We start from the raw sequence: 24511 nt of genomic DNA, 5'->3' as shown, positions 1-24511 counted from the left end.
GAGAGAGGGAGCAAGCAGTATCTGCAAAATCTAGCTAAACGGTTCTCATTACTGAGTGATGGAGGAGCAATAGGAAAGATAATTTATTAGTGGCTTAAAGCTAATGAGAATAATTAGCACTATGATGCTTTCTAAGCAAACACAGAATAAGTGTTCCTTAAGGAGCACCGTCTCCCTGCAAGAGTGGTGAGTGCTCTGGGCAGGAGGACAGAGGACTTCCAGAGGCTGGAATCTTAAAAACCAAGGACCGGCTCCAGCAGCTGAGTGGAAACACCCAGACACTCTCCTGGCTTTAATTATGGGCCAGCATTAGAGTTGTGTTTTCCTACATTTTAGGCTAACAGACTACCTTTTTTCTGATCTCAAAAACAGCTACACTGGGCTGATGAATACAGAGTTTACACTTCAGCTTAACTCCTCAGAAACCAGGGGCTGGAAACTGCTGCCTTAGATACTGAGATTTTTTGCAATATTGCATCACACGGTGTCTGCCAAAACCTTGGCAAAAGCCAAGCCAGTTGAGGGTGTTTCGCAGGGAGTATTTCAGCAGCACTGGTCAGTTCCCAGGAATCCTGGCTGCCAGCACATAAAATGGCATTTGGAGTAATTTCCTTTGTGGACACCCAGGTACCCTCCTTCCTCACTCAGTAAACACAAGCACGATGCACAGAGAAAACACATCTTCTCATGACCAAAGAAAATAACAGGACAAATTTTGGTTTCCAATCAGTTTCAGCACAGAGCAGTTATGTACACAACTGGATTAGCCAAAGGGCTGCACTCCCGTGGTTCCAGCAGAGCCATGGAACGCTCAGGGATGCTGGGCTGCCAAAGGCAAAGGAAATGCCAGCGTTTAGCCACAATGCTCAGCACCTGCTGATAAAAGCTAATTTCCCCCCACCTCTCAGTTTTCAGAATTTACTCCTGCAATCCCAGTGTTCCATTACAGACCCAATCTCACTAAAATAAGCCTATTAAATTAAAATGAGGTGCACGTGGGCAGCAGTCCCCACTCCCCTGAGTGCCGTTTTGAGCAAATAGGTTGTTTCATAGTTTGTAAAATGCAGTTGGCAAGGCCTTAGTGTTATTCTAGGAAATCCATGTAGGCAACATTTCTTTCTCATAATATAGCACTATCAAGAATATGGAGAGTGATTTTGCTTTTTATTTTTTAAAAGGCAAGCAGACAAAATAGCTGCAGGCTATGTCACCAGGTCTTGACTTTTTTTTTGAAAAGCAGTTTGCCTCTAAAATCAAAATCACCCATGAAGCAATTCCATCTGAAACAACTGTGTCTGAAGCATTCTCTTAGAGCTTACTCATAATGGGAGTTGTATCTGCTTTTTTACTCCCAAATTAAATGCTGCAAGAACATAGACCTTACCTCCAATCTTTTCTCACCATTAATATCAATCTATCTCTGTGAATGACTATTGAGAGAATTTTAAGGCAGCGGGATTTGGGGATCTAATGTGTTCTGAGTGGGAGTTTAGAGAAATTCTCAAGGCTGTTTCACCCAACTGCAACTATTTAGGAGGGGCTTGAGGGTCAGTGGAGCTGTCAGATCCAAAATGCAATTTTACAGGGGGAGGAAAGAAGAAATGGAGATCTGCTAGGTTGCTTCTCTTGATTCGGATTGGAAAGCAAGTCTCTTCTTGTCTCCAGTCCCTCTTGTAGGAGTTGCTCTAGTTTGAACAAGTAAGGACATGGTTATTGGGTCAGAGATATATGGAAAACCCCTTTACAACAGAGCCAAATTATCCACTCGGGTTGTAGAGGCTGGGATACAAGCTTATGCTCATCTTGGAACTCTAACCTGTGTTTCCCACATCCCAGAGCGTTCACTTTCCCTGGATCTTGTCCAGGCTCCCTTTTCCCTCCTTTTGGTGGATGAAACAAATCCAACATATCAGCCTCTTTTATTAGATGGGGGAACCATTTCCTATCCAGCTGCTTCCAGTCTGCACAAAACACTTGGTCCTGCTGCCCTTCGTCTCTTGGTCCAACCTCACAGCAGGACTAGCACAGCCCTGTGGGCTATTTATATCTTGTTTAAGCCAATGCTGAGGAACAAAGTGATGCACAATCCTTGCTCAGCCTCTCTGCTGTGTACACGTTTTACCCTTCCTCAACAAGATTTAATCTGCTTAGGGTTAACTGAATAGCCGTTGTCCGAGACCTTTGAATCACACCTTAAAAAGGCTGAAAGACCAAACCCATAATTGCAAGAGCAGAATTTCTGATTCACTGCAAACCATTTGTTATCAGCAATTAAGTTTCTTGCTGATAAATGATTCATGACTTGAAAGCCCAGATTACTCACTTTTAACCATGGCAGAAATTCCTGCGTGATTATGAATGCCTGGGCTATGCATCTACTGGGATGGGGTGTAAAGTCTGAATGTGTGAAATGGCCAACCATTTAATTACAGATAAGATACTTTCCATTCACCATTTGTAGAAAAAAATTAAGTATTTCAATTTCAATGTGACTGATGCAAATATAAACATAAACTGACTCAACTAGCAAATATAAACACCAACTTTTTTTTACTGGAGGCAACAGAATTACAACAGTGTGACTGATATCCAGACCTGGTCTACTAATTAAAAAGGCTTGGAAGCAAAGTTCTGAGCTCCTGGTACACTCTAGTTCACAGTAACTAAGGCTTTTGTCAGCCATTTGATGTAATCATTTATGGTGTTCAAAACTGTATTATTCAAAAACCATTCATACCATAAACCAGATGAGTCGTGACCCTGTAACAGAAGGTAAATTATTCTCAAATATTTTATATTTGTGCATTAACACACAATTAGCCAAGAAAAAATGAATGCCCAAGTCCAAGAAGTAGCTGACAAAAGACTGAAGGGAAAAACAAGAATCTTTAATTTTATTATGGTGTAACCAGCTGTAAGGAATTACTGGCCTGAAGGACAGTGTGCAATTGTCTTATCCTAAACATTTACTAAAGCCTATAATTCAGAATGATCCTGACTAGTGATGTCACCATTGGCAAGCTATCATTTTTTTCTTATAAGTCTACATTTCTCAGCAATTAACACAAACATAGGCACAGCCTATGTACAGAAATGCTCAATGTTTTCTGGAGACTGTATTTCTTTAGTGCCAGCTGCTTTGAGATCAAAAAAGACGAACTAAGTTCTGGACTGAACACACTTGATAGTTTGCTGGTAAGCAAAAGAATTCCTGCTAGAGATCAAATTGCATCAGTATGTATTGTTTCCTAAATGCAGGGCAGAATGCCTGCTACTAATGCAAGGATAGCTTGAAATAAAGAATTATCATGAACTTCTGCAAAAGTGCTATACACACCATGAAGTAATGTGCTAACTGAAAGGAAAAAAACCCACAGTAAGAGACTTAATAAATTAAGCTACTTTTACTCTATGATATTATGTACTACCAGGCAGCTGATTTTTTGAGTGAAGAGACTCATCAGGTGCCTAGTAAGAGAAGATAGTTGGCACAGCTCCATGGCCATTCCAACTGATGTCATGGTTAACAAGCTGGCCACCATACAAGGCCAATTAGGCTACTGGTATTCCACAATACTCACTAATGGCTTCAGCAGTTTAACGAGTGCCAAACATACAGTGCCATTAATTAGGCAAGAGAGAGGAGGAAAAAACACCCAGGAAGGAGGTGAGATGCCATTCACCTCCGGAGCAGCCCAGTACCGAAAAGCCAAACTAGCAGAAGAAAATGAGATGGGCAGACTGAGGAGCAAGAGGAAAGTTTCAGACCCAAGGCACAGCTGTCTGCTGTAAAAAGCTGTTTGTCCCCCTGCTGAGTACCAGGGCAGAGGGAGGCTGACCTCACACCCCTCCTGTGCCGCCCAGCACACCCACACCGGGCTGTCCTCAGCCAATGGGTGCTGAAAACTCATCCTGCACATCCTGGTTCTTCCTAAATCATTTCCAGTGGGGAAGAAGCTGAACAAGGCTGATTAATGATAAAAATACTTGTATTTTTTAAAATTTATTTTCAGTTCAACGTGAATCACAACTTCCTGCCCCTCTCTCTCCCTTCCTGTGAAGACATAAGTACCTTCAGATAAACTTCTTTGTTGTTTAAGCATCAAGAGTGTAACACATTTCAACTGATGCTGATACAGGTTTTACAGTGATGACTGTCAGAGAGATTGTTTGTGCAACTCTTTAAAGAGCAAAAAGGAAAAAATCCCTCCTACAAATGCAGATAAACTTTTGGAATGTAAACATGTAACACACACAATTACTGCATTATCAGAAGTACTATGCATTTATCAAAACAGTTGAACATTATACTTTCCAACACATATTTAATAGGACCCAATCAGAATTTGAAGAGAAATTGTGTACCCTATAAGGGTAACCATGTACCCCTATAAGATACTCATTCCTGCCATAACTTACAGATGCATTTGACAATACTGATGTCAAAAAAGGAGGGTTTAGTTTAATTTTACCCATGCTTTGCTATTTTTGATGCTTGGCTTAATTCACTCAATACATTTTATAAAGGTATGTAAACAGTTCTGATTTAAAGACCAGAGATGTTTAAATGACATTAACAGATCTGGACTGGTCAATGTTAATGTCTTCATTAACTCAGATACCTTATTTATCCCTGAGCACCTTAAAATTGTTCCCCCCAAATCTCGGTCAAGAACATGTAACTATTTCACAAGAATGTAAAACTGCATTTTGATAAATCTCTGTCTTACAAATCCCATTTTCCTTCACTGATTTAAACAAAACAAAACCAAACCCTTTGTTTTTTACATGTACTGCAATACCTTAACAAAAAAATTCACCCTAACAAACAACATCACCTACGGACACACTACAGACTACAAAAATATTGCATAGGAGTGTCAGTGGGCATAGTCTCCCAACATGAGAGAAAATGCTAAGTTTTCTTTAAAATGTTATGGCAACATTCTAATTTATTTTCCTTTTAAAAATCAAGTGGTTTCACTTTATTTCAAAATTGTACAAAATGGCCATGGCTGTTTATAAAAAAAAGTCTCTGTCTTGAGAATATGTGAAGTCTCAGGTGCGTCAACAAAAGACCTGGAACCATTCACAGTGCAGCGGAAAGCTTCTTTTGAGGCAGAAACTACAATTCATCCTTCTTCTTTCCTACTCTTTCATGGTCTCTTTCTCTCAGGGTTCGCATGAAAGTGGTGAATCCAGACTCCTGGTTTTGAAGGAAGAAAAATACGTGTCACATTTTTGCACACAAACCAAAACAATGCATCAAGAACACTTTGAGTTTCAGTTTCCCAGCAGAATATAAACTAAGGAGCAGTTGTTTTAGTTTCTGTACCCCACAGCAGAATATAAACTAAGGAATGGTTACTGCTTCTGTGTTCCCTCATCGTGCCATGCTCTGGTCCCAGTGCTGCTCCACTGCAATGCAAGGGGAAAATATCCATGCACATTCCACATGTCAAACTTTGAAGAGGTGGGACACAGAGAAAAAGGCCCCAAAACTCACAGGACAAAGTAAAATCTGTCACTAGAAGTGCCATTGATGCCTTTTTATTGAAGACACTCCAAGACATTCTTGAGCCACATTTGTATGCTACTTATGTAATTCTGAAAGCAGTCAGTGGGTCATTTGTTGGCTATACACATATTTGCCCCTGTTCCTCATCCCTTAACAGCTTTGATGACGATTTCCTCCTTTTCCAAACATTCCAATGATGGAAATCACATTATTTTCGAGTTATTAAAATTATGGTCAAAAATTTCAAACCTGGATGTCTACATTCCAACCTCTGTATTCCAACAACTTATGATTTCTGGTTATCAAAGGTTGTTGGATGCCAGCAGTTTCCTTTTCCAAGGAAAGCTCTGAACACAGCTCACAGGCATTTCAAAAGGCTCAGATGGGTGGAGGTGTGAACACTGTCTACTGGTGCCTCAGCACTACAGCTCTCTGGGCACGTAGCACTGTTCCCACCCAATGTGACCATTTTTACTTCTAAGTAATCCTGAAACACACCAGCCAAAACTGGCAATAAAGAGGGAAAATTCAGAGAGGTAGAGAAAGCCAAACAGAAGTCAAAGTTTGACTTAAAACAATGCCAGGGAACAACAAAACAAAACAAAGAAAACAAAATAAAACAAAACAAAACCAAGCCACAAGGCTGGGATGCTTTTAGAAGGCTGAACAACAAAACACTCTTCTAAAACTATTAACTGTTCTTCCACCAAAATAAATGAAGTGACAAGTTTTGGCCATATGTCACCTGGAGACGCCTGGCAATCAAGGGCCTCCATGAAAGGAGCCTTGTTTTCAAAGCTGTGCATCTGGAAGTCATTTAAAATACACTTGGGTCAGAGGGTGTCCTGACTCTTCCTTGCTTTGGTTGCTTGGGGTGAAATGCCCTAAAATCTCTATTCTGGAACTGCAGTTCCCTTGACAGGCTACGACTGGGGGTCGTGCTCTTCCCCACAGCCAGTGCTCCAGTGTGGAGCGGGAAGTAGCTGAGAGCTCCTGTTCTACGGGCCATGGCTCCTGCTGTGGCATGTCATGTTGCCCCCAAAGCTGCTGACATGACCCCTCTTCTTGCCCCTAAAGCAGCTGACATCACCCCTCTTCTTCCCTGCCCACATGAAATAATGATGCATCAGCTGGACCACTGAACCAAATGTGCATGGACATCTGATTTAGTGCCAGAATCAGGAGCAGAAAGCAGGTCTCCTGGCTCGACTGCTCTCTCATTTTTTAAAGCACAAGATGATTGGACAAGGTGGTTCAAAAGTTGCTGTCATGCTGATGAGAAGTCCTTTAAAAGCAAAATCCCTTGTCACTGAAAGAGATTTGTGAACAGACCTGGAAGCCATGGAAGGCATTGTGCTAAGCACTGCCTCCAGCATTGCCATGAGAAGTGATAACAAACCCTAATTCAGTGCTGCACAAGCAGAAGACCATAGGTCCCCAGAGGGGTGGAGGGGAAACATAGCTGCCAGCAGCAGAGAGACTGTGATGTTCCTGTTGGGTAATTTAATTCTACCCAAGAAAGGGTTGGCTGCACGTAGGGGATTAGTTAGCCCACTTTCCAGCATATGGATAAACATCTCCCAACTGCTGTGGCCTCAGAGCACTCCTGTATTGTATATAAATTCTTTATCAGCCACCACAGAGCCTTCCTTTCATATATAATTTCTCTAAGTATGGGTTAGAGATGCAAAAATTGAGGCTGAAATTTTACTTAATTGTTGGCTACTGCACCCATCTTTACTTTTGAGAAAAGATCCAGAATTGGAACTAAGCGCAGTATCCATAACAACGCCTGGATCAGCACCATGAAAAGGTAATTACTGGGGTCCGAGTATGCTGAAGAAAACTAGGAGGCGAAGCTCCATCAAGACTTCCCTAAGATCCTGACTACGAGAGAATCTCAATTTGTCTTTTATCTTCATGTTTCTATATAATTTGGTGAGCTGTAACAGCAGCAATAACTTCCAGTGAAGAATCTTTTATCAAAATCACTGGATGGCTCGAAGACCCCATGTTTTTCTTGCATACTCCAGCTTTTTCAGGCAATGAACTGCTGCTTGAGAAGTAACCTCCCTCAAGGAGGTTATGACAAAGAAGGCCCACAAATGACTGAATTGCTCCCTTATTTTCAGGCACTTTACAACCACAGAAGACATTATGCCATTTCTGCCCCCGTTTCTTGCACTCATAGCATGTAATTAGCTGGCCACAGCAGGACAAAAGAATGAAACTTCAGCCCAGGGGTAGAAGGCACAATTTGTCTTCCCATCCTGAGTGTGAGGAGTGAATCTGATTCAGGGCAAATGAGATATTTAGTTTCCCCTGTACTCCAAAGGACAGCTTTGTCCTGGCTATAAAACCAATGGTCTGTCACCATTTGGCAACCTGGTGGACCTGTAACACGTTTGCAGTGTTTGTACAATCCAGAATGGACAAGAGCAAGTCCTGTAATTTCTGGCATTTCTGCACTCAGCAGCAGCCCATGCAATAAACCCTCCACTTTCACTCGGTCCAAATTCACTTGCAGACTTCAGCTTAAAGAATAAAATATACTAAAAGCATTACCAAATCTAATCCGTTTTTCCTCTTCTCACATTCCTAAAAATAGACCAAGTATGTTCCTAATGCAGAGATGTACAGGGGTGTGGTACACAATGATTCATCCATGTGAGACAGTAACAGAAGCAACTAAACATTCTTCCAGCATGGTGCAAATTTACTCTGCAGTTTTCATTAGCAAGGCAGTGCAGGCAGAGGAGACTTTCCTCCCTGTACCAGGTAATGACTCTTGCTTTCACTTACCCCTCTTTCTCCAGTATATTTTTCCACAAACTTCCCGTAGTTGTAATAGTTGAAGGTGGGGTAGCCATCAACCCCCTCCTGCTTACACAGGTCGTGATTCTGTCCTTTGGCACAGTCCACTGCAGCGTAGGCGATCTGAAACACAAGAGATCAGCTTGAGGCAGGAGAAGACAAAGCAAAACTACTTCATGGTGATGCTGCTGCAACTTAGCCTTAACACTGAGTGAGACCCAAGTCTTCTGCCAAGCACACAACCGTTTCAGTAAGGGCTCAGCTGTGGAGGGAGATCACAGGGTGGTCATCACCTGACCTATGCAGCTGCATGGCACATTCAACCCACAGAGTAGAAAACCAGCTTCCCAGCCTCCCCACTGAGCTCTGCATTAGACTCCAAAAAGGAAATCCAGAGGCTGTGTTAGTAAAACCAAATACAAGCACAGTGGTCACAGCTCTGTCACTGCAATATTCTTTCTCCGCTTTGGTTTTAAGTGATGAACGGTGATAGAGTGACTTTGGTAACAGTAATGACCCACCTAACCCAACCTCCTTCCTGTGGCATGGCTAATGCTTGGAAAAGTTACCAAACATGGTGGGTCACTTATGCAGGCTATTAATAGATTAATGATTTCTACCCCGAATAGCTTTTGTAAACTCCATGCACCTCTTCCAAGGTCAAATGGTGATGGGTGAGAGCCAGAGTGTTGCCTACCAAGCAGTGCACATGGGGAGGAAGGCTGCTTGCTTGCAATCTCAGCCTGTTTCCTTTCCTGTCTTTTTTCCATCTATCTGTTAAGGAGGGGACTGTAGTTATGTGCAGCCATTAGCAGAGTGGGCTTTAATTCCTTCTGAAACCTCTAGATGCTACTGTCACACAGACAAACCCTGAGCAGGAAAGAGCTCAGCCTGTTGGCAGCAGAGCAACACCCTCCATCCCTGCCTGCTTTCACACAAGGCAGGGCGAGGAAGCGCAGCCTCACAGCCCCAGGGCGTCAGCTCAGGGCAGCTCTAGTTTAGAGCACCGGACACTGGAAACCTGACTGAAGTATTGAGGAGGGGCTGCCCTTAACATTTCCAATGCTGAAACAAAATGTAATTCATAGGCTTCTACTCAAAGCAACTGGGCCCTGTGCTGTGATTTCACCTTGACTGTTCCTGCGAGCAGCAGTTCTGGCTCTGAACACTCACTGCTCATACAGACTTGCCTTCACAACCTGGGACAGGCTCTGCTGAAGAGCAAGCAGATTGAAGTACAAGCTATGTAAAAAAACCCACCAAATTACAGAAACGGCTTTTTGCAATTGTGGGTTACAATTTATCAAGTGCTAATTTCAGAACAGACACATCTTAACTTGAAATTTCCGTTCCAGGAGCCTCCTTCAAACAATCTGATCAAAATACCTTTTGCTTGCACAACTTTAGGGTTGCGGTTGAACTGTTCTTCCATAATTAAAAGATCACTTAATATTCCACAATGCCCTCCTGTTTCATGGTGATATTGTCAAAACGAGAAAACCTGATCTCATTATCCTAGCGGTAATTAAAGAGATTGGCAAGGCCAACTTCAGTTAATTTGCTTGTTTTGTTTTGGCTTTGAAAGCCTGACAAGACAATACTCAGTAAGATCTTGCTTGGGTCTATCTTCAGATCGAAAGCATTAGATAAAGTGATCAGTGCTCTTACCTTAAATATTTGGTTTCTGTTTTCTCATTTTAAACATTAATAAGGCTATTACAGAACCAGGACTCTTGAGAGCTGTTAAAAACATGTATGATCCCACTTTTTTTTTTCTTTTTGTAAACACAAAACCTCCTACTTATTCAGGGCCAGTTAAAATGAAAGGTTATGCATAGCAAACTGTAAAAGAGCTTCATCTAAGTATTTATGCCTTCCTGACCTTAGTGGCCAGCCAAAATTTAGAGCTCTGTTGGCTACTTCTGTGTAAAGGATAGCTTACAATGGAGACAAATATTTATTTTCATGACACAGCACTAATGTAGAAAGAATACTAGAAGTCCTGGTTCCCTAAAAACTGGAAGACTAAATAAAATCATTTTTTCTTACTGCTGTATATATCACACAGGGAGTGATTACAGCCAGAAGAAGGGGAAGGCATACATGCACTCATCCAGATCTTAGTAGCTGGTCTGAGGCATGAAACTGTTGTTACTGATGACCTATCTGTTCTTAGTGTCTTGGAGATTAAGAAAATTAGTTTTTAGTACACTGGAAGAAAGAAAAGCCCCCTTTATCTGTAAACAGATGTTTACCTCTCTGTAAACATCTAAACTGGCATTGGTTGGAGCAAAGAGGGCAATTTCATTTACAAAAGGCTTCTGTGAGAACAGCTCCCAGTGAGGAGAGGGTAGAGTGCAGGAATGCAATGCTGTAAGTCACTGCTCACCTTGTTCAACACATCTTTACCTGTTGCCTCAAAACAGATGACTGAGGGACTTTAAGGAGGTGGCTTCTGGCAGAAATGCTTAGTAGCCTGCTTGAGATACAGATCTCCTCTACAGCACACGGAAACCTAAGCTGGTCCACCTGTGTGTTATTTGTTTGTGCACTGAAGTAACACACAGAGATCCCATTTTAAGTCTGTCCACAACAGCAACATTAGCCTAATGCTATGTCTAATCTAGCAGGTCTAATGGGACACGTACATCTGGAGTAGTGTTTGGAGGACATGTCCATGATCTGTTTCTCTGCAATGCTCCCAATGCAAGCTCCCACACAGCCCCACGGACCCACTGCTGCTCCTGCAAACACCATTTGGAGCCCAGCTCCTCAGAGCATGCCTGTTTGGTTATTTTTACAGCCAGCGAGAGGAGAGAAATGGCAATTTCCAAAAGCCTTCTCACTCATATGGACGTGAGCAAAATTTCACAGAGAGACATCTAATTCCCAAGACTGTATCTGAGACTGCATTTCAATGCCTGCTGCCAACAGTGGCTGAGTAAGAGTACTTAGGAGAGCTTGAGTGATTACTTTAGAGTGGAAATGTTAAGGCAGCCTAAATATAGAGGTTGCTACCATCTCTATGCACTCATTATCATAGCATCACAGTCCTAATTGTCTTGCCCGTCTCACAGCGGAAGATTAAATATAGCGCACTGTAAGAAGAAAAAAGTAATGCTGGTAAACACTTGTAGCAAAACACACTTCTGGACTGAGGACCAACTCTTATCTCAGTTCTATCAACTCCAGACAGCCAAACTCTGAGACACACCAGAATTTCAGCAAACAGCACCGATGTCCTTTGCTTCTTTCTGTTTGTGTTTTCATGGACAGTGAGTATTAAACTCCACTGTTGGTAGAGGTGTCTCCTGCTGCAGTTTTCAACAGAGTGAATTACTACATGGCTACACTGATAGGCTGCACATGAAAAGATGCAGCCCACAAAAAAGAAAGGCTTTGCTTGATCCACTGTAGGGAGAGTTTCCTCTCGTTCTCAATCCTCTTAGCAACAATTAGTTTTTCTGCATCACTAAAGAGGAAAACTAAGTTGGGAAAAAATAACAACATGAAGAACCTCTATCAAAATGTGGTTAAAGACTTCTGGAGAATATTACTCTCAGAATTATCTTAATTTCAACTACCAACAACAATTTACAGAGAGGTTCACTGGAAAGCACAGGTTAGCAAGACCCACATGCTTTGACCTATAAACCCACAAACTTTATTCAACCAGAAATTGCAAAGAGATTAAACATAAGACATCCCTGATACATACCCAGGAGCCAAGATATGTGGCATCACCTCTCATGAATTCCCTCTCATCAAGAGGGGAAAAAAACCTCTAAAAATCTGTGAGAGAAAGAAACTCTGCTAACACTGGTCTAACAGTGTGTGTGTGTGTGTCCATTATGGAAAAAGCCAGTGTAACAGCTTTCAGAAGACAAGATTGATTTTATGCAGATTTTGATTGTTAGGGCTAAAATTTAATTTCTTGAGCTTTCCTCTAACCAGAGAGAAAAATCCAGTGAAAAAACATTTCAGGAAGAAAAAAACGTAAGTGCTGTATCTGCAACATGCACAAAACTCCAAGGGATTATGGATTCTCTATAACCTAAAGCTTCATTGCCTTAAATATTGACAATACATCATTATATACAAGTTCTCTCTCCAGAGCCAGTGCTGTTCAGTAGCTGTAGCAGGAATAGAATAGTTATCAAATGAAAAGATAATCAATCAGAGACTGTGGACTCCAGAATAAGTTTCCTGGAGTACATTCAACTTTCTTAGTGTTACTGGTAGTTCCTCACAACTGATATGCAGCCTACAGTAATTAGTGTTATCAGGTGAGTATGTATAATAATGCGTTATAATGATAACAACAGCAACAACAATAACCCTATTGGATAAGTATGCATTTCTCCATAGTCAGTATAGTTGAATATGACTCCAGAAATATCTCAGACAGGAAAATTTGTCTACCTGAAAAGGAAAGTCCCACAACAATGTTTCATGGTTTTATCAAAAAAATGGGAGCTTAACTACAGAGCTGCAAACTTAACCCTGCATGCCATTAGAGGATGAGCAGTGCGTGACCAGCTCTGAAGAGCTCTTACAGGAAATAAGAGCATGGCATATTTTTCAGATGAAGTGGTCTCATCACAGATGCTGAGCTATTGCAAAAATCAGAACTTTTCATTTCAGTGCTTAAATAGGAATAGAGCTATGCTGAAAATGTGAGCACTGATCTCCGTGTGCCTCAACTGCAATAGAAGGATGATGCCTTATTTTGTTACTAAGTGATAGAGAGAAAAATAAGTACTCGCAGTCTAATCCAATCATACATCAGGAATCACAGTTCCCTTCCAGCAGAATTACGAAACAACTTTTTTCTCTGGAGAGATCTTACAGGTAAGAAACAAAATTACATCCAACAGTTCAAATAAATGTGTAGAAAATTGAAAGTGGGATCCCTTGACCTTCCAGGTCCTATCTGTTCTTTAAGCTCTTTCTTTTTAACAGCTTGTCTCCCAGTCACCACGTGATAATAAAGTAAAAATACCCCCTGCAGTCCTAGTTACTCTCCTCTTAAAATATGTACTGCCACACACTGGTTTATTGATTCAAGGAAATAAATCTCTGCTAGAGCTAATATTGACTTTTGTTATGAAAATGGAAGTGAATAACTAACTGAATATTGATTGGAGAGAGGAATGATATTTGATAAGCTTAAAAAAAAGGTAAAAATAAAATTGCAGCATGGAAATAAATGCTTCGAACCAACATTTTTAAAGTATAGTCAATTCCAGATGACAATTACCTGATTACTAGAAAGAAAAAGCCTGTTGTTGTCAAATGTCTTAAAAGCATCCATAAATAAGACAGATGCACTTTCTTCCCTGTGATTGCTCCATAGTTTTCTATTTATATCACCTGTTCTGGATCCTAACAGCAGTTAGGGGCTGGTCTGCTAAGGCTTGTTGCAATTCAACTGCTCAAGTGAGTTCTCAAAGTGAAAGGCCTTGCAAATGGGAGATTCATTATTAGTTGCCCAGATGTGCCATGGCAGCATTACCAGAGCTGCAGTTCATCAGCTGTTCTCAAAGCAGGGCTATTTGCAAAGGGAAGATCCATTAGTAGGCACTATGATGTACAGTGCTCACATCACCATATTTAATGAGTCTAATTAAAAAGAAATTCAACACATGCTTTTTTAAGCAAATAGGGATCAAATTCTTGGCCAAACTAAAATATTAACTCATTTGGATAACTCTGTACAGTCATTTGGTCGGTATAATAATTTTAAACTATGGTTCACAATACACAGTGGACACTCACCAGTTTCACTCCTGTCTGGCAGCCCCCCACTAACACCCCAGCTCACCACATTTGCTGCACCCTTTCCAACAATCTCTGCCAGAGCTGTTCCTGTACAAATTCACTAGAATCCAGCTGTGGCGCATTTGTACAGGAACAGTCTTCTGTGAAAATGGAGAAGACTGGTCAAAAAGCAGCCCCCATGGGGGAGTGCCAGAGATTTGTTACTGAGAGGCCTTGAGGAGTCAAGAGCTTTCCTTCAGTAAATCCAAGCTGGAACATCACAAATCAGTTCCTTCAAGCTGAACTTTAGGATCAGCCAAAAGGCAGAATGTAGATTTTTAAAGATTTAGTGTTCAAGAGACTGTGGAGCAGTTACTGAACATGCCTTCCTGCTCTTCAATCTGTTCAGCAAAGTGACAATCCTCACATTTGCATTTTCTGACGTGCACTGGTCACTGCCAGAACTCAGTCTGTGGAGCACAGGCCAAAGGCTCTCCCATGGCAGCTGTATGCAAAAACCACAGTGCCCCAAGGCAGGAATGCTCCAGATGGATTTTTTTTCCCCTTCCTTTTTCCTTTTAAATAACTGAAACAATAGGCTAACTGCCATTGGACTGGCCTCTCCACTGATCTGGTGTTACTGGCACTGAATTTCTCCAGGCAGATGGAAAGATGAGGAAGCTTTGGTTTGTTGGTCACATCCCCGAGGCTGTGGTTTGTGGGTCACACCCTGAGCTGTGTTGTGCCCCAGGCCTGTGAGCAGGCCCGGGATTCCTGCTAAAACCACCAGCAGTGATGCGGCCAACGAGAGCTGACATTTGGGGCCAATGTTCCGAGCAGTGCATTCTGAAACTCCGACTCCAGCAGTGCAGATGATGAAAAAGTACAGAGCATTACACACAGCCCCAGGGGAGGGGGGGTCTGTGCCAAAACCACCCCCCTACAGTCAATCTGCAGAGCCAAAGACACGTATTTAACAGCTCCAAGCTCTGCTCATCTTCAAACTTCCAAAGTAAAGAATCCAAGTCTCCCAAAGGATACCTTTTAAGATACGACTTATAATCAATTCAAGGCTGGAATGTTTTTGATTGTACTTTGGCTTCTGCAAAATTAAATGTTTAATTGAAAGACCACCCTTATTGAAAAGAAGATACAGTTTAAGTGCTACCATACTCTGTTAAAGTGAAAAACCTTTCTCTAGGGGAAAAGACAAGACACTACTACAGAAATGAAGTGGCAAAAAGACACTACTACTAAAAATGAAAATTTGTAATCCTGTCCTGTTTTTGAAAGAAGAAATACTTCCTTCCTCTTAAGCAGTGATTTTACAGAAGTTTGAAACCCTATAGAACTACAAATTACCTTGAAGGCTCAGTCTGAGCCTTCAAGTTTGAAACATGGGAATATGCCCTGTGCTGCTTATGGGAACAGCAATGTGCCCTTCTAAAGTCTTAAACAGGTTTGTTTTCTTTTCCACAATGGCACAAACTGGCAGAAAGAAGCACCTTGGCAGGTTATAGCTGTACACAATTAAAGAGGGCTCCTGAGATAATCAATCCCTGGCACTTTCATAAGTCATTGGGGTGGAATAACATCATTTTCCCTAACTGCACACACCTCTTTAAAACTGTACCAGCCTTAATATTCCCCCCTGGCTCTCATGTTCCAACTCATTACATTTTATATCTCCCCACTTCAGCCTTAAACTGAAGTCAAGAGTTGCAACTGTCAATCACTGCTCTGCTCTTGGAGCCCTTTCATAACCTGCAGTCTGAAGGAAAAGCTTCCCAGGCCTGCATTTCACACCACCACCATGTCCAGCTAACTGTGCCATCATTCAGATTGCTTGTTAATACATCCTGGGGCTCTAATAAGCAAGTTTCTCATTGTTTGGTACATTTGTTTCATCTCCTCTGACTGAAATTTTAATGAGTTTAGGAAAGAGAGGCTTCATTGGGAACTACCAGAGGAGTGGGAAAACAAGGATACTTTCTCAGAGATCTTGGAAACAAAAAAGTAACCAAAAGGCATCTGAGCAAACTAATTTACAGCAGTAAGAGAACTAAAAGCTGCATGCCTCTGAATCTTCTGTGTGCCAGAGGGCAGAAGTGATGGACTCCTAATTTTATGCAGTCAGTGATACAAGACTGATTTGTTTCTTGTCAATCTGATGCATTTTCTGTGAGTTACAGAACAGATGAGAGAAAAAAAAATTTACAAAAATCCTTCTGCTATGGAGTATAACTGTTACAAAATTACCTCTTCATTTAGAATAGAATATGGAATTGAATAGACTATTTCAGCTGGATGGGATCCACAAGGATCAACTAGTTTAGCTGCCTGACCAATTCAGGGCTGAACAAAGGTTAAAGCTTTTTGTTAAGGGCTTGTGCCCAAATGCCCCTTTAAACACTGACAGGCTTGGGGGGCATTGACCACCTCTCTAGGTCACCTGTTCCAGGGTTTTATCACCCTCTTGGTAAAGAAATGCTTCCTAATGTCCAGTGAGAACCTCCCCTGGCACAGCTTCAAATCATTCCCATGTGTCCTATCACTGGATTCAGGAAGAAGAGCTCAGCACCTCCCTCTCTGTTTTCCCTCCTCAGCAAGCCTGAGAGAACAAGTTCCCTATTAAACTGCCAAATCTTTTCCATGTCATACCTACACACAAAGCAACTGCGAAGTTACAACATATTTGGAGACCAGAATGAACCACAGTTCACTGAAAGATAGCAAGAAGGTTCCTAACTACTTATCTGGTTAAATCCAGGGGCTCAGTGTTGGGGTTTTTTTTAAATCCTAGATCTACATTGGCTCAGTTAAAAATGGTTCAGCTGAGGCAAGGAAATCACCCAGTGTGCTTCAGTCATCAAATGTATTTTCAAGGCCAAAGCATGAGGGTCCTAGAAGGGCCTGACATCCTGGGCTCAAGTCAGCCAACTTACAGAAATAAATTATACTTATGCTATGCAAGCAAGGATTAGTTACATGACTGAGGTCTTCAGGACTATCACACAACTTGTGGTTTCTCCACATGTGCCCCAAAGGCTGATAAAAGGTGAAGGGGAATGGAGATTACATAAATTATCTATTTTTAATCCCTCAGGGAGAAAGAATTGTTCCTCACTTCATAGAAAAGAACTCTTACACAAAAAATTAAACATAAAAGACAACAAATAAAAGAAAACAGAATAGGTTAAAACTGTAACTCAGTTTGACCAAAAAAGATACAACCCCTAAGATGCAGATACGTTTCTATTAGTGTAACAGCAATTTTATCTACAAGCCTATCACCTTATCAATAAGCAAAGCCTATAAAGTACAAATGGTGGAAATAATTCTTAAATATCTCAGAAATAATTAACAGCAAGTTACCTTGCGATCTTCTTTAAAGACTTCAGCAGCAGTTGTGAAATGTGGAATGGCATTTTTACAGTGGGGACACCCTGTTTGACACAGGAAGAAAAAGACATCATAAACTTTAGTTATAAATAAGATACCGGGACAAACTCAAGACACAAGGTGAATCAGTGGAAATTTTGTACTAAAAATCATTCTAGACAGGAGCTCTCCAGTTCTGGTAGGAGTGGGACAGGGCATGTGTAGACCATGTGTCAGCTACATGAAATTAAGCATGTGTTTAAAATCTCTCTGACTTCCAGCAGTTCAAGTGTACACTTAAGAGTTACACAAAATCCCATATAGGGACCACAGGGCAGGGGCTTTTCTCTATGGCCGGTCCCTTAAGAGCACTTTGAGCTCAGCAGCCACAGACAGACCATTTCCCTGCTCTGTACCCCCTTGTACTGCCACGTGGGTTATTACTGCTGTTGCCACAGACACCAGCTACACTTGGACATGGGAATAAAGACAGCACAGCTGTGAACAGGAAGTTGGAAATTAGAAAGGAAGTTGCTGGGAGCATTTAGGAGTGTTTGGGAATTGCCTGTGTTAGAGCCAAGCCACTGGGAACACAAAGGAGGGGAAGAGAAGCAAGTCCAACAGGCTACACATCTTTCATTGATGGAGAGTAGAAGTCGAGTCCCAGGTCAGGATGACTGCTGCTGGCCTTCCTAGAGACCTTCCTCCTGTTCACCATAAATGGGCAACCATAGAATAGTGTTACAGACAGCACACAAAAGCCCCACAGCTTTGTACTGGAGATGGGCTGATACTTCTTTGTACCACTGCAGCATTGCACAAAAGGCCAGCTGATCCCTTGCTTAAATATACACTAAATTTACTCAAACATTTCAGAAGAAGCTACAGATGGGGAACAAGAAGTGGTCTCTTGATTCAAGGTTCAGATCTGAGTGCTCTTAATTCAGAAGCAATGTTTATTGTCTATGAATAATCTAAACTACTCTCAAAACATCAATACTAAGCAAGACTTTGAAAAAGAAAGTACCTGCATATGTGTAACAAATTACTTTTTTCAAACCCATCACAGAGGTTGATCCCAAGCAAACACTCAGGACAGGTTTTTTTGCTCAGATGCAGGGAAAAAAAGGAATGGACACACTTCAGTCAAGCCTGTATAGTGCTAGCAAAGGCAAAGGAGTTCATCCTGCTATTATTTCTGGATAGGAACAGAACAGATCACAGATGAGTTGCTCACAAGCTCCAATTACAGCTTATGCTACTGTTGTTTACCCGTATTTGACATGATGAAAAAGTGTCTGTGTTACTTCTAAGTCAGTACTGAACAAATGCCCTCTTAGGAGGCTTGCAGCCACCCTCATAAACTGCATGCACTCTTTCAGCTGACAAGAAAAACAGCATCTGTGCATAAACACTGCACTCCCCTTTCAGCTTCAGCAAAATGCAATTTCATTGCTTACATGCACTACTTTGAATTTTAGAGTATTTTTTATTTTGGAATAGGATTTTGAAAGCACTGCAATGACACACGTGTATGAATACACTGAGAGTCTGTGCAGTAACCAAGAATACCAAAAAGTCAAGGGGAAGTTTCCTGGGAAACTAAGGCACTCCTGCAAATCCATCTTAGTGGCTTCAAACTCTTTATGGAGCACAATGGCAGCTATCCTGGTGGCAGCTGTGTTTCAGTGGGAGATGGTGCAGGTCCCCTACAGCCTGCAAACTATTAAATTTGTTGAGTTGTTCAGCATTTGCCTGGAAGAAAATGGTCAAGAAAGAAAAAGAGGAGGAAGAGGAGGAAGAGAAGAAAGAGGAGGAGGAGGTTGGGTTTCCAGGCTGTTCCCATGTCCATCAGACCACTTTGGTGACCTATTTCCTTTCCTACCACTTGTCTGTCCTGTCTGCCTGATATTGAAGAGCCTGCAGATCAAGCCTGCCTCTTAACACATTTTGGATAATTTCCTGCACTATGGGGTGACTGCCTTGGTTGACTTGTTAACACTGCTCTACACAAATATATCAGAACTGGTGACAACATCTAAAAAGAATTCCACAGACAAGAAATGGATAAAAATCAGGCACCTTTAAAGCAAGAACACTTGTTCTAGTCTACATGCTTACATACTGAAGCTTTTCTGCAAACTTTAAACCCTTCAGTTTCTCCTTTTCTGCTTCTGATCTTGAGCTTGAAATTAAGATTTTACTGAAGAGTATATTTTAAATCCTCAATGAAAGATATTTCAGGGTAAGCATGATACTTCATGTCTTCATATTCCTCTCTAACACCTTTATGACACATCAGTCTATGTGTTTTCCACCTCAGGGGTGCTGGATGTGCAGAGGACAGGGCATTCAGTATAGCCCCCCTCTAAGCCCCTAGTAAAGTAGTAGTACGTAGGAGCTCTCCATGGGTCACGCTCCTCAAGAAAATTAGAACACGATTCAACAAGTAACAAGCATATTCTTTCAAACAAAGAAGTCCAATGGCTATTAAAAATGCAAGCTGCCATTTCACATGGGTTAGGATGGTTGGTAAGGAAACAGCCCAAGTAGCCCTTAGCTGGTGACTGCTCAGAGGAGCATCAGCAGCTGCTCCGTGTCCTTTCCACCCCAGGGAGTCAAACACTGCATGTGCTGCTGCACAGTGTTCAACAGGTGAATGGAAAAGGGCTCTGAGCGTGGTTCTCAGCAAAGAGACACATCCTGCAAGGCCAAAAGGAAGCATCCCATTGTCTGACCGTTCTGGCATTTTGGAAAAGGTACACAAAACCAAACATGCTTTGAGGTTGCAGCCAACATCACTACACAGCGGAGAGGAGAGTCGTGTAATTCAAAGCAACTGATAAAGGAACCTGTGCTAACACCTTTTATTTCCTCTTCTCTGTGATCTTCTTATCTTCTCACTCCAATACCTAATCACAAAAAGTTACCTTCATTTACCGATTTGAAGCTCCATTCCTCCTCCCCTCACTCCTCTCTTGGCCCAACCTCCTTTCTTTACTGCACTCTGCTTGCAAAACACAACCATATGGTTTTTGGCAGAGCTGCCTCCAAGTCCAGTAGGCATTTTGTTAGCCTTGGACATCCATCCACGGAACAGATGTGAATGCTACACTGAATTCCCAAGGCGTTTCAAGGAGTCACTGAAAAAAGGGGAAGGAGCACATCATATGGAACAGCAGAACTTCATCTGTTACAACTTAGAAGGATTGCCAAATGCAGCAAACACTTGGAAGTCACCCAACCCAGTCATTCTATTTAAAGCACACATGCCAAAAAAAATAAAAGCAGAGGTTGATGTCTTCATTTTGACAGACGGAAAACTTGTTCTCCCCATTCCCTCTTCGCACCCACTATCACACGTTTATTTTAAGTGTTAACACTATCTTCTAGATTTGAAAGTGTAAAGAAAGGAAATGTACTGAGCACGGTACATGAAGATAGGAAGTGTGCAGCCTCCTTAGAAAGGATTTTTCAGATGGGCTGCAATGAAAAGAGATTAAACTGGTGGCATCTGAAGGTGTGGGTAATGTGTCAAGAACCAAAAGGTCCTGACCCTTCTCAGCAGTATTTATAGGACAGGAAGTCACTATGGACTAAACAAGTGGGAAAATTCATTTTAGTTAAATAACTTGTGTGCTGTGGTAAGTGCACAGACTTCTTACAGGGAAGAGAAGTGGAGTTTCAACTGAGCAGCATTGAAAGCAACACTTCTGGGAGCAGAGACTTCTAATGTAGATGCACGGTTTTGCTTTACCAATTTTCTTTCTTCATTTTTACAACAGTCTCCAATTTGATCTCAATAGGGTTAAGAGTAGATGTGAACTGAACAGTCATTTTCTGAGCCTGACTTGAGAAATCTGAAAGAAACATACTTCTGGAACATCCAGCATTTCCACAGGATCCCCCTACTGACACTCAAAACCTCTAATCACTCCTGCACACCTCAGGATAACACCATTTCCTAATGCAGAAACACAGTTGCATCACCTGGTAGGAAAACAAGAGAGCTTGACATCTAAGGCACATGCAGTAGCACGTGTTAAGGCCATTCCCTGTTCAAAACCAGTAAATGATACAGCTTCAGTACAGCTTTGGCCAGACATTCTCACCTCTGTGCCCAAAATCTGGCCCTGTGGAGGCCCACCCTTGCAGCCTGTGGTGGCATCTGCTCTCCCTGACTGCTGATGCCTGCTGGGGATGAGGGCTCCCTGCTTAAAGCACAGGTCCCTGCGTCCTTATGAGAACACCTGCACTTGAGGGGTTCTAAGTTCTCTTTGCCTCGCATTACAACTTTAAAATTTTACATGGACCCAGTATTTTCTACACGGTTTTTCTACACCATTCATGCTGTAAAATTGGTATGAGCTGGGAAGGCACATTGTGGTACAGTCGTGGCAGGCACTGCCACATTCCTCACCTTGAAAACAAAGTAGCTCTTGACTGATCCAGTATATGACAAGTATGGTTTCTGTGGGTAAAAATTCAAAAGGAATGGCTGATGAACAGCAGATGAGGGAAATCAAGCAAGCAAACAAGCGGCCTTCATTGAGACCCATTATCGGGGGTGGGGTGGGGTGTCAGATTAAATCTCCTCTAATTAGAGAGGCATTTAAAGGAAAGTTAGTGGGTCTTTTGGGAGATGAAGTGATAGAAAAATATATAGCCCAGCTAATTTTTCATGGACTGAATTTACTGATAGCAGGAACAACTGCATGGTACAGCATCTTCTCTGGCTGTCTTTGAGGAAAGACCCAAAGAGCCAGCATTGGCACAGAAAGGTGCTGGAGTGCCCAGCACATAAGCTGGCTTCATCCTCATAGAAACACTGCTTTGAGGAAGAAAGAGGCATTTCTGAAGAAATAAAGAACTACAGGGTTGAGATGGATGTGATTTCCAAAATGATGCCACAACACAGTTGTTACATGATGTAAAACAAAGATATCACAAGGGGAAACAGAAAAACTTCCTAAGTGCTCACATCACCTTGTGAACTATTTTTTTTTTAAACAAAAACAGACTGAGGAAAAAATAATATGAACCCATTTGTCAGGTAAGACAAGAATGACACAAAAACTGATATGATACGGTAGCAATTCAATAAATGCACAGACACAATATCCTGTTCTCTGAATTGTAAACATTTCCCATAATTGCAGGATCCCATGCAGGGATCCTGGGGTCCTGCACCCCATCCATGGGGTGCAGAGGGGACACAGAGGATTTCAAAGCAATGGGACAATCTAATGAATAACCTACATATCTTTATTACATTCAAATGGAGATTTTTTCATTGAAGGGGGTTTTCTTTTTTTTAACCAATTGTTTAGAGATGATAGCGAGTCAAAAAACCCCCTAAAAATTCTTAAACCTTCAATGTACAAAAGTATTAGGACCAAATGGCAAATTTAAGATGTCTCCAAAGTAGTGCATGAAACAGATGCACCCTGTTGTACAACAGTCACCTAATTACATTTAAAATAAAATTGCATCAAACTTTCAGAATTGCCTAAAGGAATCAAGTTCTCTTTCCAAAAAACCACAGGTTTCTACTTGCTTAAATATGAAAAACCATCCTTTAAGTTACTTCATGCTTTTTTTAATTTGAAACTACAAAGCCTGGTGATATAATATAACCTCTCTACAGCTGAACAGTACAAGGTTAATTCAGTTTCCTTAGAAGAGTGGAAGCTGTATTAGCATAGCACATAGAAGAAAGGTGAAGCTGTTTTTAATGAATATAAATCAAAAGCTAACAATTTGTACAAAATAGATAAAGGAAGCAAACGGACATCAAAGCAGTATCTACAGTCAGCAGAGGTAATAATGATGTTTTAAGTATATAAGGGGCTTTAAATGTATTAGAACCGAAAGAAATCCAAACAATGCTAGCAATATAGCTTTGAAAGAAAATGATGCAGTTGTCAAAAGGAGCTTCACCGAATATATAAATTAAAATACTAAGTAGGTGTGGAGACGGCCTCTCTGCCTGGCACCTCCAAAGTGCTGTTTGCAGTTCTGGGTGCACAAATCAAGAATGAGTTCAAACTGCGGGGGGCTGAGAAGACCCGTAAGAAAAACAACAGGACTGAAAGACGTGTTTCATGGCAAAGAGTGTCAGGAAGCTCAGTGTGTCAACAGCTTAAATCCAAAGATTAAGAAATTATAAAAATCGAGAAAAGTCAGTCTCTAATTTTCATTTTAACAAGCTATTCAAGCTGGGTGCCAAAGGCTAAGCAGTCTCCAGAGCTGGCTGCCTGCTGAAGCCAGTCAAAATCAGACAGGAAATTCACATTCCCCATCACCAGTGATTTTTAGTCTGAAAGGAAATGGTTTTCTGAAAGAGACGCTTTCACACAGTGGTTCTCTACCTGATCAGAGGGCAGCTGTCCTTGACTTGCATGGCTGAGCTGAAACTGCTACAGAAGTGACATGTTTTGGCTGTCCTTATGTCACTGCCTCCGAGCAGAATGCCAGCACTGCCCCATGGTCAGGCGAGGATGGCGGCCCCTGCCAACCCTGACCTGAGCATCCCAACTGAAATGGCTCCACAGCAGTGCAGATCAGGCATCTGGACTTCAGAAAGCACTACCTTGAACTTTCTGCCCATCATTAATGCATAACAATGTATGACCCTACCCGTGTTGTTTCTGTGTGCACTTTTAGCATCATGTACCTAATAAAATCTTGATAAATAAAGTAACAAACTGGTGTGCATATATTTTACATGAGTTTTTTTTTCAAAGAGACTGTTTAAACATGCACACATTTTAATATAGACTGTTTTCATATCAAATACTCTAACTTAAGCTGTCAGTATTTTCATAACAAAGTCCTGGCCAACTCCTTAGAAGGGATCTGAAAGCCCAGTGATTTGTGAGACAGTGGCATTTGTGCTGTCTGTGCTCTGCCCTCAGCATGAGAAAGGGCTCTGCTCCCCCCTCAGCCCCCGGCTTCCTTTAGTACCTCTCAACGGGTGATCTCAAATGCTTTAACTAATATCAATTAATTATACTTCAAATTGCCCCTAAGAGAGAC

The 24511-nt window shown here is 41.6% G+C and overlaps 1 protein-coding gene across 1 annotated transcript in view; it reads right to left on the bottom strand.

The window, feature by feature from the left end:
• Positions 1-2867: 2867 nt before the first annotated feature.
• Positions 2868-24511, bottom strand: part of PDIA5 (protein disulfide isomerase family A member 5) — a 101301-nt gene continuing 79657 nt past the window's right edge. Inside the window, exons 15-17 of the mRNA XM_027678993.1 lie at positions 17468-17538; positions 8321-8455; positions 2868-5206 (exon numbers count right to left, since the gene is read on the bottom strand). Coding sequence (XP_027534794.1) covers positions 5126-5206; positions 8321-8455; positions 17468-17538 — 287 coding nt within the window. The 3' untranslated portion in view covers positions 2868-5125. The remainder of the gene's footprint in view (positions 5207-8320; positions 8456-17467; positions 17539-24511) is intronic.

The sequence above is a fragment of the Neopelma chrysocephalum genome, unplaced genomic scaffold (assembly GCF_003984885.1).
Source record: "Neopelma chrysocephalum unplaced genomic scaffold, ASM398488v2 Primary Assembly neopelma1_44, whole genome shotgun sequence".
NCBI lineage: Eukaryota > Metazoa > Chordata > Aves > Passeriformes > Pipridae > Neopelma > Neopelma chrysocephalum.
Note: the sequence above shows the minus strand (reverse complement) of the source record. Positions and strands in the feature narration are given on the sequence as shown.